Raw genomic sequence first — 20,000 nt, 5'->3', positions numbered from 1 at the left:
AATGCAATGAAAGTTAATAAAATAGAATAACTACACAAGAAAAATAAGATAATAGATCAAATATAATATAAATAGGACATATGTTAGTAAAAAAAAATTGGTTACTTGATAATGATAGAATAGGGGACAGGTGGATCCAGGTGTACATGTCATTAACCCTCACCTGGAGAACACAAACCTTATCCCTCTGGTAATGATAATCTCTCACCAGGTAACCCCTTAAGTGATAAACAAGACGCCTTAGATAATAACTCAAGGTGTCAGAACACTCGTGACGGTGACGATAAGATTAGATAAGGTAATTGTTGTTTTGGAAAGGAGAGCAACTTATCGGTAGCCTGGTTCAAGGTGTCAAGTCCCCCTCTTGTGTGGTATCTACCTAATGAAAGGTTATTGGATATATCAGTTCAGGGTTTTATCTGTATAAATGTAAGTGAGGAATGTCTGGTGGGGGTAGCAGCTCTCTCTCTCTCTCTCTCTCTCTCTCTCTCACCCACATACGTAAATTATATAGAAAACGACGACAGGTCCTCCCATGAACAGTAATTGGTCGGTGAACGAAGGGAAAACTTAACTAATCGCCTTTTACAATAGAGATTCGTCGCATTCAGGGGGACGTCGAAGGGACTACAACACCTTCTATGTACTTAATTCCCTGGGAGGCGTCACACAGCCAGCCAGGGATTGAGACATACTTTAGCCATGACTTATATAATGACATGTAGTGTGTTATTAATAGTGACGAATTACAGTGTTATTTTGTGTTGTGTTATGGTGAAAACTTGTCTCTTTTTTAAGTCTCTGTTGTTGTAGTTGTTGTTGTAGTTGTTGTTGTTATTGTGGTTGTTGTTGTTGTTTATTAAAGTTAAAGTATTTCGCTACATATAACTTTTTCTTTATTATGAGTAATGTTGATGAGGGTATTGTAACTGATCTGTATGTGAGTAAGTCTCTGTGTCTGATGCCCATGATGCCCCGGATGCTCCTTGATTCCCCCTGATGCTCCCTAATTCCCCCTGATGCTCCCTGATGCTCCCTGATTCCCCCTGATGCTCCCTGATTCCACCTGATGCTCCCTGATGCCCCCTGGTGCCCCTGATGCCCCTGATTCCCCTGATGCTCCCTGATTCCCCCTGATGCCCCTGATTCCACCTGATGCTCCCTGATGCCTGGTGCCCCTGATGCTCCCTGATTCCCTTGATGCTCCCTGATTCCCCTGATGCTCCCTGATTCCCAGATCATACCATAGCCCCTTAGCAGTCGTTCAGTGACCCAGGTGATTAATGAATGAGGTCAGGTGTTTAGGGGGGGAGGGAGGTAGAGGGGGAGAGGGGGGGGAGGAGGGGGAGGAGGTAGAGGGGGAGAGGGGAGAGTGTAGGGAGTGGGGAGAGGGTCATCAATACATACAGGTACTCTTTTGTCCCTCCTCCTCCCACGTCACCTGCCAGCGGGGAAATGAATGAGTACCGCCCACCGTATGTGTGTGTGTGTGTGTGTTTTTGGTGTGTGTGTGTGTGTGTGTGTGAGCCAAGTATTTCCGGGAGCATTAAAGATACTTTATTACCCTAAATATTGTGTGTGGACAGAGAGAGAGAGAGAGAGAGAGAGAGAGAGAGAGAGAGAGAGAGAGAGAGAGAGAGAGAGAGAGAGAGAGAGAGATAACACTCGTAAGACATGATTCTCCCCCCCCTCACCCCCTCCCCCCTCCCCACCCCCAACTTCCTATAAACAGTCTTCCTCATTACCAGACTGAAGTAAACACCACCCACCAGTAATACCCATTGAGCGGTGTATATCTTACCCATACATACATACACATACATACATACATACATACATACATACCCACCCCACACACACACACACACACACACACACACACACACACCGTGCCTAAGATGAGTTCCCCTTCCACCTCTCACCCCCCCACCCCCTCCTCATCAGTTCTCTAAGGATGGTAAACACAGATGCCTCTCCGTCAAGACGAAATCGTTCATCGTAAAACAAAACTCCCATATTTACAACAGCGATTTACAGCAGCGATTTACAAGAGTGCTTTAGAGCAACAATTTACAACAGCAATTGTCAGCAGCGATTTACAACGACGATTTAAAAAAACTATTTACGAGTGATTTACAGCAACAATTTACAACCGATTTAAAAATGATTTACAGTATACAGCAGCGAGTTACAGTAGCGAGTTACAGTAGCGAGTTACAGTAGCGATGGGCCTTGAGAATACCCAAGTCGTCGGACCAGCGAAGCATTACTAAATATAACCCCGCAGAATTAGCCAAGATTAGTCAATTATTTTTAGTACATACGCCGAACAGTCAATAGTCGCCAGTGTAACCACGACGGATTGGAGAATTGTCTTAAGTACACCAGCGATGGAGTAGCCAATCGTCTCATATACAAACTATGAAACATTATCCAATCATTATAAATACAGGTAAATCCCGAATACCTAATCGTTGCAAGTATAACAATAACAGATGACGGATTAGCCAGTCGTCGTATGTGTGGTAAGGTGCGACCACGACGGATTGGTGAATTGTCTTAAATGTACCCAGAATAGATTAGCCACTCGCTTCAAGTCCAGTCACAACGAGTTACTGAATCGTGTAGAGTAGCAGCCATCGACCTGTTACGTAATGATACGGATTATACCAGGTGAGGTGCCAGTCAGGTGAGGTGCCAGGTGAGGTGAAGGTGCCAGGTGAGGTGCCAGGTGAGGTGAAGGTGTCAGGTGAGGTGAGGTACCAGGTAAAGTGCCAGGTGAGGTTAAATGCCACGCAGGCAACATACTCGCAGTGCCAAGAACCCTGAGATAGATCACTAGTGCCACGCTGACCAAATGGCACTATGACCTAATGAAGTGCCACGTTCATAACAATGACCTCTGACCTCTTATAGTGCCAAGATATAAAAGGTCAACAGTAGTGCCAAATAATCGGTTCTAGAGAGTGACAACAGATGAATAATTTCAATAATATAAACTATACAGGTATACATATATCTCATGTATACCATCATACATACGTTTTATACACACCAGCATATACAGATTAACTATATATTATTTTATTATACATCTACTATAACATTCACTAGTAAATAAGTAGGTCTTTAGTGACATTCGACACACTTATATAATTATAGATATACATATAATTTTACACATACACACACACCCACACACACACACACACACACACACACACCACCAACAACAACAACAACAACAACAACAACAACTAAACATAACAGACACAACGGAAGTAATGACTGAAAAATACTGTCATTAAAAAATAATAATTGTCGCAAATCAATTCCATACCGGAAGAACCATAGTGAGAGGAGGGGGGAGGGGAGGGGGTGATAGTGACGTAAGAAAGGGGGGGAGGGGAGGGGAGGGGGTGAGAATGACGTGAGGGGGAGGGAGGGAGGTGATAGTGACGAAGAAAGGGGGGGAGGGGAGGGGTATAGTGACGTAAGAAAGGGGGGAGGGGAGGGGGGAGATAGGACGTAAGAAAGGGGGGAGGGGGAGGGTGATAGTGACGTAAGAAAGGGGGGGGGAGGGGGTGATAGTGACGTAAGAAAGGGGGGAGGGAGGGGGGTGATAGGACGTAAGAAAGGGGGAGGGAGTGAGACGTAAGAAAGGGGGAGGGGAGGGGGATAGTGACGTAAGAAAGGGGAGGGAGGGGGGAGGTGATAGTGACGTAAGAAAGGGGAGGGAGGGGGTGATAGTGACGTAAGAAAGGGGGAGGGGAGGGGGAGAGGACGTAAGAAAGGGGGGAGGGAGGGGTGATAGTGACGTAAGAAAGGGGAGGAGGGGGGATAGTGACGTAAGAAAGGGGGAGGGGAGGGGGTGATAGTGACGTAGGAAAGGGGAGGGGAGGGGGTGATAGTGACGTAAGAAAGGGGGGAGGGGAGGGGAGGGAGGTGATAGTGACGTAAGAAAAGGGGGAGGAGAGGGGGAGAGGGGTGAGAAAGGGCGTATGGAGATGACTCACACTCTTTCTCCCTACACGTGTTCCTTTCATGCATGGGTGAGGGGTGTGGAGGGGTGTGTGGAGGAGGGGTGTGGGAGGGGGGTGTGGGAGGGGTGTGTGAGGAGGGGTGGGGAGTGGAGGGGTGTGGAGGGGTGTGTGTGGAGAGGGTGTGTAGGGGTGTGTGAGTGAGTGGTGTGTGAGTGAGTGAGTAGGTGTGAGTGGAGGGGTGTGTGGAGTGGGTGGGAGTGAGTGGGTGTGTGGAGTGAGTGGGTGTGGGTGAGTGGGTGTGGGGGGAGTGGGAGTGAGTGGGTGAGTGTGTGGGGTGGGTGTGTGTGTAAGACCTGAGGCGCTAAACTGTTTCACCTTCCAGGAAGATTGTAAGTGTGTAGGGAGGGAGGAGAGGAGGGGGGAGGGGAGGAGGGGGAGGGGGAAGTGAGAGAGAGAGAGAGAGAGAGAGAGAGAGAGAGAGAGAGAGAGAGAGAGAGAGAGAGAGAGAGAGAGAGAGAGAGAGAGAGAGAGAGAGAGAGGCGATAATGTTTTATGTCGATGGTGTTGGATACCGATATAACTCACACATTTAATTCAGCAGGTTTTATACACATATGTGGCTTCCAGAACACACACACACACCCAATGACTATATATATGACAGTCAGTTGTTTAGATTATAACACAAATTGGTGACAAATCTACACGAGATTATTTATTTATTTATGATTTAGTGATTTAGTGAACGAGTTATACATTATTTCATTCAAGCTTTCGTGGTCTTATACATTATTTCATTCAAGCTTTCGTGGTCTTATACATTATTTCATTCAAGCTTTTGTGGTCTTATACATTATTTCATTCTGCTTTCGTGGTCTTATACATTATTTCATTCAAGCTTTCGTGGTCTTATACATTATTTCATTCAAGCTTTCGTCTTATACATATTTATTCAGCTTTCGTGTCTTATACATTATTTCATTCAAGCTTTCGTGGTCTTATACATTATTTCATTCAAGCTTTCGTGGTCTTATACATTATTTCATTCAAGTTGTATTTTATCCATTATTTAATTCAAGCTTTCGTGGTCACAAATTATTTCCTTCAAGCTTTCGTGGTCATATAAATTATTTCATTCAAGCTTTCGTGGTCACATAAATTATTTCCTTCAAGCTTTCGTGGTCATATAAATTATTTCATTCAAGCTTTCGTGGTCACATACATTATTATATACATTATTTATAGTTCATGGATGTGTGTTTTTAATAATTTATATATATAAATTATTGGCTTGTCCTAAAGTTTTAATTTCTAACGATAATTATCAGAAGCTCAGGGGAATAATTCAGGTCCCAGACTTACCCCAAATTATTATCCAGGTCTGTGTTTTGTTTCAGAGTTAGGTTAGGTTAAGTTTTGCTAGGTTAGGTTAGGATTTGCTAAGATTAGGTCAAAGGTCAACTCAGATTACTGTATTATATTTTATCCTTCCTCAGGTCACCCTCTGTCTCCCCTCACAGGTCAGGTCATTCACCCTAACTAGCTCTTACAGGTCATTGTAACACCTTCCTATTACCAGGTCATACACCAGGTCGTCATTGTAACACCTTCCTAATACCAGGTCATTACCAGGTCGTTATAGCAACACCTTCCTAATATCCAGGTCATTACCAGGTCGTCATTGTAACACCTTCCTCATACCAGGTCATTACCAGGTCGTCATTGTAACACCTTCCTAATACCAGGTCATACACCGGGTCGTCATTGTACATTTCTAACACTATCTGTCTCTCTGTTGCAGTCGTCGGGGTACACGCCTTCATGTACGCTGCCAGAGAGAATAAGCCAGCTTTCGTCGATCGCCCTATAGAGTTTGGCTGTAACCTGAACGAAAAGAACAAGGTGAGTTACAGGGGGATACAGGTGGGGTTACAGGGGTACAGGTGAGTTATGGTGTGTACAGGTGAGTTACAGGAGGGGGTACAGGTGAGTTGATGGTACACAGGTGAGTTACAGGAGGGGGTACAGGTGGGTTACGGTGTACACAGGTGAGTTACAGGAGAGGGGTACAGGTGGGTTACGGGGATGTATACAGGTGAGTTACGGGGAATGTACAGGTGAGTTACGGGAGGCAGGTGAGTTATGGGATGTACAGGTGAGTTACGGTGTGTACAGGTGGGTTACAGGAGGGTGCAGGGTTACGGGGATGTACAGGTGAGCAGGGGATGTACAGGTGAGTTACGGAGTGTACAGGTGAGTTATGGGGATGTACAGGTGAGTTAAGGGAGTGTACAGGTGGGTTACGGATGTACAGGAGTTACAGGAGGGGGTACAGTGGGTTACGGGAGTGTACAGGTAAGTTACAGGGGAGGGGGTACAGGTGGGTTACAAGGGTTTTACAGGTAAGTTACAAGATGGTGTACAGGTAAGTTACTTGGGGAGAGTGTAGGTAAGTTACTTGGGGAGAGTGTACAGGTAAGTTACAAGATGGTGTACAGGTAACCAGGTACAATATAAGCCACCTGTGTAGTGGTTCAGTATAACAATATAAACTATGGTATTATATTCACCAAAAATCTTAAAAAATAAATAAATAAATAATAAAATAAAAAGTCCATCACGTAGCCATAAATGTATAATGTCTCGGGGTCATATACATACAGTTGATGGCTGACCTTATGTATATAGAAGAAATAATACACATATACATAATCTCAGTATTTTTACCTGTAATATTGTAAATTGAGGTGGGGGTGGTGGGGGAGGAAGGTGTACTAACAGAGATCAATAGGAAGAAGAAATATGGAAGAAGAAGAAGAAGAAGAAGCCTGCACCACTACCAGCACAACTACCACCACTACAACAACCACCACCACCATCACCACCACCTACCATCACCACCTACCATCACCACCACCACCACCACTACTACCCACACCACCACCACCACCACCACCACCACCACCACTACCACCACCACCACAACAACCACCACCACCTACCATCACCACCACCTACCACCACCACCACCACCACCACCACTACCACCACAACAACCACCACCACTACCACCACCACCACCACCACCACCACTACCACCACCACCACCACCACTACCACCACCACTACCACCACCACCACCACCACTACCACCACAACAACCACCACCACCTACCATCACCACCACCCACCACCACCACCACACCACCACCACCTACCACCACAACAACCACCACCACTCACCACCACCACCACCACCACCACCACTACCACCACCACCACCACCACTACCACCACAACAACCACCACCACCTACCATCACCACCACCTACCACCACCACCCACCACCACCACCACTACCACCACCACCACCACCACTACCACCACAACAACCACCACCACCTACCATCACCACCACCTACCACCACCACCACCACCACCACCACCACCACTACCACCACTACCTGCAACCACCAATCTACCACTACCTACCATCGCAACCACCACCACAACAACCACCACTACCACCACCACCACCACCACCACTACCACCACTACCTGCACCACCACCCACCACCACTACCTACCATCGCAACCACCACCACAACAACCACCACCACAACAACAACCACCACCACCACCACCACCACCACCACTACCACTACCTGCACCACCACCTACCACCACTACCCACCATCGCAAACCACCACCACAACAACCACCACTACCACCACACCACCACCACCACCAATTCACTACCACCACTACCTGCACCACCACCTACCACCACCACCGCCACCACCACCACCACCACCACCACCACCACTACCACCCCACCACCACCACCACCACCACCACCACCTGCACCACCACCTACCACACCCCACCACCACCACCACCACCACCACCACTACCACTACCACACTACCATCACCACCACCACTACCACTACCACCAACTTTCCACCCACCATCGCCACCACCACTACCCACCACCACCAACCACCTAACCACCACCACCAAACCACACCAACCTCATCACCACCACCACCACCACAAACAACCACCACTACCACCACCACCACCACCACCACCACCACCACCTACCACAACCACCACCTACCACTCAATTCACCACCACTACCACCTACCACCACAACTACCAGTATTCTACATCACATTAACCCTGGATATTCTTTTACTTAATCCCTCAACGTAATCAAAGATGATCATAGATAAACGAGCTGCTGGCTGCTTGTCTAGTGAGATTAAACGAACAATTTCGTTAAACGGCAAAACCTCAGTAAACTGTGAAAAGATGGCGCTAGTTATGAGCGAATTGGTGTTTTGTCTATTATTTATTTAATTTATGAATGTTTATTATTATTTATTATTATTATTTTTAAATTTAATTCATCTTTGAGAATTTTTCTCTCTCTGCCTCTCTCTGTTCTCTAGTTATTCCTCTTTATCGCTCTTTCCTTTTCTTATTTATTCTATTAGATCCTCTTTGCGTTGTCTCATACAGTACAACCTCGATATAACGGACTTTCATCTCTATGTAGTTCGTTATATGGAGGTTTCCACATCTAACGGACCCTCGATATAACGAACAGACAGACACACACTGTTTTCTACTATTAAAATAACTACTAACACCAACCTGTATACTACCACAACACACAACCATTACTACCACAACTACCACTACTACCACCACCACTATCACCATCACTGCCCTAGCCACTACTTACAGTACACCAACTACCACCACCACAACCACCACAACCACCACTACCACCACTACCACAATTACCACCACTACCAAATTACCACCACTACCACCAACGTTATGTCAGTAAAATCTCATTCCTGAACACTATTTCCACACCCTCCTCCCCACACACACTGCCGCCCCTCCTCCCCACACACACACATCAAGCTCCCCCCTCCCTACACACCCTCCCACAACACCTGACCCACTTCGTCATACCTGTATTACGGAACACAGGTAACACCCCACTTCACAATAATAACTGCTACTTAAACCTTACGGAGCAATCAGGTGAGATACTGATATAATTCACTCAACGCAGGTAATGTGTGTGTGTGTGTGTATAAATAATATAAGTGAGGGTGTGTGAGAGTTAAGCAGTCCTACTTAACAATACATCTACTTTCGTTACTTAACTTACCGACACTTCCGAGTTACTTAAATGATTGTAGTCAAAAATAGTAATGATAATAGTACTTTTAACTTAACTAATACACTTAATTTACTTACATATAACGCATCTTGTTTTATTACTTAACACTAAACCAGCAGTATAGTAATCTAAGTAACTTACAATACTTAGAATACACCACTACTTATACGTTAATACTACCATTAAACTTACTAAACAAACTTAGAATACTACTGAACTATTAAAAGTAATTCCTACTTAACGTCTAAACGCATGTAAGTAAGTTACCTGTTACTTAGAAAACACTTAAAAAAACCAGCTGATTGTTGACAACTACTTATAATGACACTTAATACTTAACAGACGAAGACTAAACTTATAAAAATACTTAAGAAATACTTTACTTATGTACTTATAAAGCTAATCTGTTAAGTGTGACCTCCTTTAACAGACAGACACACAGACACAGACAGACAGACAGACAGACAGACACACAACTACACAAACCCATCATAATAACCCATTAATTAAGACCCTAATCTGTCCACTAATTACCTTGCTTAATTATACATACATACATACATACATACATACATACATACATACATACATGCTTTGAAAAATGTAATTGGTTATATTAAGTACTCTATAGCGAAAAAAATTACACTTAGGAAATTTTATAATCAATTTAAATCCAAAGAAAATCTGTTTTTTTTTTTATATAACTTATATGAAAAAAATATAATAATTATTTTTCATCATAAAATAAATACGTCAAAGAAAAATTATATTAATAGTAATTATTTCTCTAATAAAGGATAATTACCGCATTAAGGTAATTTGTTTCTTTATCATTAAATCTAAAAAAAAGGTAAAATATTCATAAAACTAACAAGAAAAAGTAAAAAGTAAAAATAATAATACAAAAATAATAATAATTTTCTCAGTAACATTTCAAAGTTTTTAAAATATAAATATATTTTACAAACTATAAAAAAATACAATGTTTAATTAAAAGAAATAAAATAAAATAAAATAAATAATAAATAAAAAATACACGAATAAGAATTGGAATGATAATAAAGGAATAATTAAATAGGAGAAGATAATGACATAATAAGAGGAATAGGTATATTATTATTGTGTTTTAATTTGTGGCAGAAAATATGATGAGAGAGAGAGAGAGAGAGAGAGAGAGAGAGAGAGAGAGAGAGAGAGAGAGAGAGAGAGAGAGAATTCACTTGACCCTCTCATTACCACCTACAGTAGACTGGCGTGAACTAGGTCAGTCAGTCAGTCAGTCAATGATGACCTATTGACCTTGTCCCTAAGAGGTCTGCCTGGGTCACGTAGGAGCTTCCCTCACCCTTCGATCATGTACTGTGTTGTGTCGAGAGCTCACAACACCCAGGGGACTGTGTTACAACCACTCAACACGCTTTGTGACGTCACGATGACCTCTATGACCTCTGACCTTTGAGGAAGCATTAACGTCAATTGTTAAGTGACAAGGTGATATGTAACCTAACCTAACCTAACCAAACCTAACCTAACCTAACCAAACCTAACCTAACCCAACCTAACCAAACCTAACCCAACCTAACCTAATCCAACCTAACCTAACCTAACCAACCAAACCTAACCTAACCCAACCAACCAAACCTAACCTAACCTAACCAAACCCAACCAAACCCAACCATTTATATTCGACGCCCGATATCTCTTCACTTCCTGTCTTATCGTGAGTCAGGTGAGGTCAATTACACTTCAGTTCTGTAGTTAAGATGTTGTAGAGGGACTGTAGTAGTTTGTTATGTAAAATGTAATGACCAATTATCAGGCAATAACATTTACGAGTATTGTGTGTGTGTGTGTGTGTGTGTGTGTGTGTGTGTGTGTGTGTGTGTGTGTGTGTGTGTGTGTGTGTGTGTGTGTGTGTGTGTGTGTGTGTGTGTGTGTGTGTGTGTGTGTGTGTGTGTGTGTGTGTGTGTGTGTGTGTGTGTGTGTGTGTGTGTGTGTGTGTGTGTGTGTGTGTGTGTGTGTGTGTGTGTGTGTGTGTGTGTGTGTGTGTGTGTGTGTGTGTGTGTGTGTGTGTGTGTGTGTGCGCTAAGCTAAAGAATAACTCGACAAATACTTTAACTTTTCTGGCTCTTAAAATAGCCACAGGAAGAATAGAATAGCTATTTGGGCTATTTTATTTGTGTTTAATAAAAGATTATTGTTGTTGGATTACTTAAAATAGCTGAGATTAACATTACTGTTTTATTGATTCTTCCGTCGATGAGGGAGAGGAGAGAGGGAGGGGTGAGAGGGAGAGAGGGAGGGGTGAGAGGGGGAGAGAGGAGGAGGGAGGGGAGGGAGGGAGGGAGGGAGGGTGAGAGGGAGAGAGGGAGGGAAGGAGGGAGGGAGGAGGGAGGGAGGGAGGGAGGGAGGGAGAGGGTGAAAGGAAAGGAGGAGGAAAGGAGGAAGAGGAGGCGTGAGTGGTGCTTACATGACAGAGGCAACACACACCACTTTTAGACGTTAATGAAGAGTAATATGGAGTAAACACAGTAGAGAGAGAGAGAGAGAGAGAGAGAGAGAGGAGAGAGAGAGAGAGAGAGAGAGAGAGAGAGAGTTACAACAGACTGAGGTAATAACACACCTAGTCACCGTGTTGATCGTGAGGGTTTACAACAGTGTGCTGAAGACTTCACTGCCTCGAGTACTACTGCTTCAGGTAGACTAATTAAAGAGGTCAAGGTCAGGTGTGTGTGTGTGTGTGTGTGTGTGTGTGTGTGTGTGTCGCAAACGCCAAGTGATATTCAAAGTTGCAAAAGTTAATAGTGTATCTATAGTCATAAACGGAGGGTGTTTGGAGGAGGGGAGGGGAGGGAGGGAGGGTGTTTGAGGGAGGGGGAGGGAGGGTGTTTGAGTGAGGGAGGGAGGTGTTTGAGTGAGGGGAGGGAGGTTGAGGAGGGGAGGGGGAGGTGTTTGGAGGAGGGGAGGGAGGGTGTTTGAGTGAGGGGGGTGGGAGGGGAGGGAGGGTGTTTGAGTGAGGGGAGGGAGGGGGTGTTTGGAGGAGGGAGGGAGGGAGGGTGGAGGGAGGGGAGGGAGGAGGGAGGGAGGGGGGAGGGGGGAGGGAGGGAGGGAGGGAGGGAGGGTGTTGGAGTGAGGGGAGGGAGGGAGGGAGGGAGGGTGTTTGAGTGAGGAGGAGGGAGGGTGTTGGGGGGGGAGGGAGGGAAACATGACAACAGGCCACAACTCACACACCCTGTCAGACTGAGGAGAAGAGCGGAGGAGGGGAAGGAAGGTGAGGGGGGAAGAGGAATGAAGGAAGGAAGGAGGGAAAGGTGGAGGGAAGAAAGGGAGGAGTAAAGGAAGGAAGGAAGGAGGGAAGGAAGTCTTAAAATTGGTATGGCGAAGTAACGCAAAACATAACAAAAATGTCAAGGTTACTGGGTGAAGAGGAGAGGGGGGGAGGAGAGGGGGATGGAGGGGAGAGAGGGGGTAAAGAGGGGGTGGAAAGGAGGTAATGTTAGGGAGGTTCAGGGTGATATATAACTGTTTATTGTTGCGTGACTCGGAGGGAGGGAGGGAGGGGGGCGTTAACTTGGTGAGGGAGAGCTGCTTGTTGGACGTTGGGGCAGGGAGGGGAAGAGAGGGGGGGGAGGAGGATGGGGAGAGAGGGAGAGGGAGAGAAGAGAAAAGAAGGAGACGAGGAGAAGGGAGAGAGAAAGGAGAGAGATGAATAAAAGACACTATCTCCTCCCCTCCTCCCTCCCTCCCTACCCCCTCCCTACCCCCCTCCCTCCCTACTCCCTCCTCCCTATTCTCCTCCACCCCCTCCTCCTCCCTACTCCCTCCCTCCCTACTCCTCCCTACCTCCTCCCCACCCCTCCTCCCTCACCTCCTGCTCCCCCTCCTTTCACCCTCCCTTACTCCCCCTCCCTACCTCCTCCTCACCCTCCTTCCTCCCTCACACCTCCTCCCCTACCCTCCCTCCCTACTCCCTAAACACACACCCAATAGGCCAGGTAATTGAAGAATCAGAAAGGGTTTAGACAGACCAAGTAATTATGGGATTACCGACATTAGCTGCACAATATCCCAAGGCGGTGTGTAGATAGTGGTAAGCCGTGTGTGTGTGTGTGTGTGTGTGTGTGTGTGTGTGTGTGTGTGTGTGTGTGTGTGTGTGTGTGTGTGTGTGTGTGTGTGTGTGTAATTTTATACTAATCTCACATCTCGGCCCAAATCGCCTTTGTTAAGTAACTTGGAACACTTTTTGATGTGAGATGTACTTGGATCTTACTTGAACATCCATAAACATTCATAAACATCTATAAACATTCACAAACACCCATAAATATTCATAAACATACACATTCATAAACATTAAACGATAAACATCTATAAACATTCATAAACATTCATAAACATCTATAATCATTCATAAACATCTATAAACATTCATAGCTGCAACGACACAACAACAACAGACTACATAGTTTCCCACAACGACCAGAAACATTATTATTATTATTTTTACATGGGGGGAGGGGAGGGAGGGGTAGGGGGGAAGGGGGGAGGGGGGGGGGGAGTAATTAGGCAAGACAATTAGACCTAACGACCGAGGGTTAAACATATGAGCCTAATTATGACAGAGGAAGCGACCTATAATGATGACAACAGAGCATTAGTAATTATCAGACATTAAAGTGTAAATATTTTTGAGGAGTTGGCGTTTTGCAGTGGATTTTTTTTATATATACGTAAAGTTAATGAGAATAGACTGATGTAATTAGCTGTTATTACTGCAGATAAGAGCGGGAGAGTGGTCTATGTTAAGTTGGGGAGAGGGAGGGAGGGGGAGGAGGGAGGGAGGAGAGGGAAGGGAAGGGGGAGAGGGGGGGGGAGAGGGAGGGGGGAGGGGGAGGGGGAGGAGGAGGGGGAGGGGGAGGGGAGGGAGAGGAGTGGGGGAGAGGGGGGAGGGAGGGAGGGAGGGAGGAGAGAGGGAGGGAGGGGGGGGAGAAGGGAGGAGGAGTGGGGGTGGGGGAGGGAGAGGGAGGAGGAGAGGGGAGAGGGGGAGAGGAGGGGGAGGATGAGGGAAGATGAGGGGGGAGGAGGGGAAAGGGGTGAATCATGGTCTTATATCTTGAGGAGTTTAATAATGAGAGGAAGGGCTGTACACCTGTCTGTCTGTCTGTCTGTCTGTCTGTCTGTGTGTGTGTGTCTGTCTGTCTGTCTGTCTGTCTGTCTTTCTGCCTGTCTGTCTGTCTACCTGTCTACCTGTGTCGTCTATACCAACCTGCTGAAGACAATAAGGAAATCAACTAAAGACAATGATAAATATTTTTCTTCTCCAACGAAACCGGATAATCAGGGGCCCACTAACCGGATAATCAGGGGCCCACTAACCGGATAATCAGGGGCCCACTAACCGGATAATCAGGGACCACTAACCGGATAATCAGGGGCCCACTAACCGGATAATCAGGGGACCACTAACCGGATAATCAGGGAACCACTAACCGGATAATCAGGGGACCACTCCGGTTCAGGACCTCACCGGATAATCAGGGACCACTAACCGATAATCGGGCACGGAAGGCCTCGAAATCAGGGGCCCTAACGATAATCAGGGCCCACTAACTAGACAATCAGGGCCACTAACCGGATTCGGGACCACTAACCGGATATCAGGGGACCACTAACCGGATAATCGGGCCCATTAACCGGATAATCAGGGGCCCATAACCGAATCAGGGGCCATTAACCGGATAATCAGGGCCCTTAACCGAATAATCAGGGCCATTAACCGGATCAGGGGACCACTAACCGGATAATCAGGGCCTAACTACAATCAGGGACCATTGTGGTTGGGACCACTAACCGGATAATCAGGCCCATTTTGGGTTTGGGCTAACTAGACAATCAGGGCCCCCAACTCACCTGCGTAATCTACAAACACATTAATTACAACTAAACACCTCAACCCCTCCCCCTCCTTCCCTCCTCCCTCTCCTACCCCTCCCCCTCTCCCCCTCCTCCTTTTTTTCCCCTCCCTCCCTCTCCTCCCCCTCCCCCTTCCCCTCCTCACTACCCCTACCAATATGATATCACTACAACACTTCCCCCTCCCCTCCCTCCTACCAATCCCCCACATAATATATTCAAAGACGATAATATAAGAAAATAAGGAAGTAATTCTAATATTTACTCAGTTAACAAGTCCAGCGAACGAAATGATATACGCTACGGGGTGTTTGCCTTCTCACTTAAGTCAAAAAATCATCCTCGTGTGATATTTGCTGGAGTTAGTTATATTTGTTGTGGTGGTGGTTGTTGGTGGTTGTTGTTATTGCGGTGGTTGTTGTTGGTTGTTGTGGTTGTGTTATTATAGGAGTTATCATTATACTATTATATGCTCGGCTCATTATAGGTTAAAGTCAGCCTTGTCATAATGAATCACTATTATATAATTTCGTCTTAAATCCCAAGCTTGATGTTTCCACGGCTTTGTCTTGATAAAATCTGAATCAAAGCTTAAATCCTGAGCTTAATGTTTCCACGGTTTTGTCTCGATTTAAATCTGAATCAAAGCTTAAATCCTGAGCTTAATGTTTCCACGGCTTTGTCTTGATAAAATCTGAATCAAAGCTTAAAAAAGATTGTTTCTTTCGACTAAAGTTGATTCAAAGTTTAAATCTTAAGCTGAATGTTGGCCTTTTCTCGATTAAACCAACCAGGTCATCATATCTCGTGTTAAGTGAACATAGTGTCAAACATTAAAGTGTGTTTACGTTTCTCTTACTACGAACATTCATCTTACGAACTAAAAATAACTTGGACACCGAATCATTATGAATCAATAAAAAACAAATAACCAAATTATATAAAAAAGTAACAAAAAATATATTAAAAAAGTGAAAATTCTATATATTAAATATTAAAAAGTTATAAAAATAATTAATAAAAACTCAATAAATACCTAAAATATATTAAATATTAAATAAAAACTAAATTAAAAAAAAACATGGACTAATATGAATTTGAGTTAGGTGAGTGAAGTACTATCGACCAGGGACAAATAAAGGACTCTCATTATCCCTCAAAATTTATAATCCGGTCAGCTTGTAAAAACACTTCTGTTGTTCTTATTGGATTTCACTTAACACTCACGAACGGCGGGGAAATGTCAACACAAGAGAGGTGTATTAGCCAGGCGACAGCGGCAGGCAGGTAGGTAAGGCAGGCAGGTAAGGTAGGTAAGGCAGGTAAGGCAGGTAAGGCAGGCAGGAAGGTAAGGCAGGCAGGCTAACTTCTCTTGAAAGCTTTGTCAACAATTATTTAAAAATGGGACAAAATCATATAACTTTTGTTCGCCATTGATGAATATATTTTAGTTATTAGTTTAAAGTAGGTATAAGGTATGAGGTGTTTGCCCGGGGTGTAAGGTGTTTGCCGGGGTATTGGTGTTGCGGATAGGTGTTTGCGGGGTGTAGGTATAAGGTGTTTGCCTGGGGTATAAGGTATAAGGTGTTTGCCAGGGTATAGTAAGTGTTTGCCGGGTATAAGGTATAAGGTGTTTTGCCAGGGTATAAGGTATAAGGTGTTTGCCTGGGGTATAAGGTATAAGGTGTTTGCCGGGGTATAAGGTATAAGGTGTTTGCCCGGGGTATAAGGTATAGTGTTGCCGGGGTATAGGTAGTGTTTGTGTGTTTGCCGGGTATAAGGTATAAGGTGTTTGCGGGGTATAAGTATGTGTTGTTTGCTGGATAGTAAGTGTTTGCGTGAAAGTGTTGGGTGTTTGGGTATGTGGTTTGTTATGGTGTTTATATGTTTGGTATAGTATAGTGGGGTTTTGTTTCCGTATAGTATAAGGTGTTTGCCAGGGTATAAGGTATAAGGTGTTTGCCCGGGGTGTTTGTTTACCCAGGTTGTATACACAGGCAGTGATCGCCGAAGAGTTTGTCTTATATACTGATGGAGTCATACAAGCTCTACGTTCTTACATATACACACAGTACATACACACAGACTGACAGTACAGACAGACAGACAGACAGACAGACAGACAGACAGACAGACAGACAGACAGACAGACAGATAGACAGACAGACAGCTTCATCATACATATATCAGACACATCCCACAAAGGTCAAGTTGTATACATATATAAAAATGCACACACACACACACACACACACACACACACACACACACACACACACATATGACATGACTGTTCATCTGGCTAAGTACGAGAGAGAGAGAGAGCGTTAAGTGTGATGTGATGGAGCACTTAGGGCATAAATAGAGTGTATCACGGCTCAAGTGTACCTGGGGAGGCAATCTGCACGCCATTCTCCCTTCCTCTCTCTCCCTCCTCCCCTCACAACACCACTCTCCTCCCCTCCTTCTCTCTCTCCCTCACAACACCTCCCTCCCTCCATCACAACACCACTATACCTGGGTAATTACTAAGAGTCAATGGTTAACACAAGAAGACTCAACACACCTGAGTAACACCTGAGGAACACCTGAGTAACACCTGAGGAACACCTGAGTAACAAAATATTATAGGTTAAAAACATAAAAAATACGAATAAGAAAAAAAGCAAAAAAACGAATAAGGAAGAAAAAAACGAATGAGGAGAAAAAAAAACACGAATAAGAAAAAACACGAATAAGGAGAAAAAATCCACCATCACTTACCTGTGTTTTAAGCCATCAATTACCAGGAAGGAGGTTTGTTTGTGACAACTTTTCACGCGTCTCTTGCACAATTCACCTTCATTATGAGATACAGGGAGGAGCATTGATCCCTGAGCGGTGGAACAAGTCACTGAAGCTCACCTGAAGGCTAATTTATTACTGGTTTATTCACACGTCAGGCGGGGCGAGTCACTTTTGTTGACAACACAATGCAGCGCTGTAAGGATCGTCGTTGTGATTGTAAGTATCGTTCTTGTCGTTATTATCGTTATTGTCGTTCTTATCGTTATTATCGTTGTTATAGATATTATCGCAATTATCGTTATTATCATTATTATCGTTCTTGTCGTTCTTATCATTATTATCGTTATTATCGTTATTATCGTTATTACCGTTCTTATGGTTATTATCATCGTTCTTGTCGTTATTATAGTTATTAACGTTATTATCGTTCTTGTCGTTATTATAGTTATTATCGTTATTAACGTTATTATCGTTATTAACGTTATTATCGTTATTATCGTTATTATCGTTCTTGTCGTTATTATCGTTATTATCGTTCTTATCATTATCGTTATTATCATTATTATCGTTATTATCGCTATTACCGTTATATTTTCTCTCCATACCAACAGTCTCATCCTCCCTAAAAGGAATCGGTATGTATGTATGTATGTATGTATGTATGTATGTATGTATGTATGTATGTATGTATGTATGTATGTAATAATAATAATAATAATAATAATTAACGGTTTATTGAAAAAGTTCTGCAGCCCGAAGGCTGAAAATATACATTGGACATAAATGACTTATTACATACATTGGTGGTTTAACAAAAGCCTTCATTAGAGAAAGGTGAAGGAACATACAGTGAACAAACAGATTAATGTAGGTGTTGAACAGCAAACACGTAGTGTAGTAACTCCCTCCCAGATGGTGTTAGGAGGGACCTCACGTGGTGTAGTAGTTCCCTCACAGATGGTGTTGTGAGGGGCCTCACGTGGTGTAGTAATTCCCTCACAGATGGTGTTATGAGGGGCCTCACGTGGTGTAGTAATTCCCTCACCGATGGTGTTATGCGGGCCTCACGTGGTGTAGTAATTCCCTCACAGATGGTGTTATGAGGGGCCTCACGTGGTGTAGTAATTCCCTCACAGATGGTGTTATGAGGGGCCTCACGTGGTGTAGTAATTCCCTCACAGATGGTATTATGAGGGGCCTCACGTGGTGTAGTAATTCCCTCAAAGATGGTGTTATGAGGGGCCTCACGTGGTGTAGTAGTTCCCTCACAGACGGTGTTAAGAGGGGCCCCACGTGCACTCCTCACAGATGGTGTTATGAGGGCCTCACGGTGTGTACCTCACAGATGGTGTTATGAGGGGCTCCCCACGTGGTGTAGTAATTCCTCACAGATGGTGTTATGAGGGGCCTCACGTGGTGTAGTAATTCCCTCACAGATGGTATTATGAGGGGCCTCATGTGGTGTAGTAATTCCCTCAAAGATGGTGTTATGAGGGGCCTCACGTGGTGTAGTAGTTCCCTCACAGACGGTGTTCTATGAGTGAGGTGTGGTCCCAGGCCTTCCTATCGTAGACGGATTAACACTTCGCTGGTTGTAGGGTCGGGCCGTTATCACTGGGTACCTGGGACCTCACTGTGTGAAGGTCAACTTGGGTACCACTGTTACTGTTGAGTTGTTCTCACCGACTTAAGCACTGTTCACCACTGTTCACCTCTGTTTAACACTGGTTCCATTTCTTTCCTAAATTAAATAGTAACTTCTGGCGTGAACTTGTTGATATTCCGGTGGGGAGGAGGGTTCAGGGGAGGGGGTTGGTATGGGCTAAATTTGGTTAGTTGACTGGCTGCCCGAGAGGAGCGCCAGGCACGTCTTGACTTTCGGTGGTCAAGGCGATGAAAAGTATGTATGTATGTATGTATGTATGTATGTATGTATGTATGTATGTCCAAGTCCAATATATATATTTTTATTATAAATTTTTTTTAGGTATATACATTATGTTGATTATTTTAAAGGCTACAACAAGATACAGTTTGGATGGATCAGTTTACGCGAGTTATTATGGATACGAAAAAAGAAGGAAATTTTAACCAGGCCGGAATATTTTTAC

At 44.4% G+C, this 20,000-nt stretch overlaps 1 protein-coding gene across 1 annotated transcript in view; it reads left to right on the top strand.

The window, feature by feature from the left end:
- LOC121875492 (serine/threonine-protein phosphatase 6 regulatory ankyrin repeat subunit B-like) overlaps positions 1–20,000 on the top strand; it is a gene marked incomplete at its 3' end in the record, with an annotated part of 88,276 nt that overhangs the window by 23,389 nt on the left and 44,887 nt on the right. Inside the window, exon 2 of the mRNA XM_042380058.1 lies at positions 5,785–5,885. Within this exon, the coding sequence (XP_042235992.1) occupies positions 5,785–5,885 (101 nt within the window). The remainder of the gene's footprint in view (positions 1–5,784; positions 5,886–20,000) is intronic.

The sequence above is a fragment of the Homarus americanus genome, unplaced genomic scaffold (assembly GCF_018991925.1).
Source record: "Homarus americanus isolate GMGI-L3 unplaced genomic scaffold, GMGI_Hamer_2.0 scaffold33026, whole genome shotgun sequence".
NCBI lineage: Eukaryota > Metazoa > Arthropoda > Malacostraca > Decapoda > Nephropidae > Homarus > Homarus americanus.
This window is presented reverse-complemented; position numbering and strand designations above follow the sequence as displayed.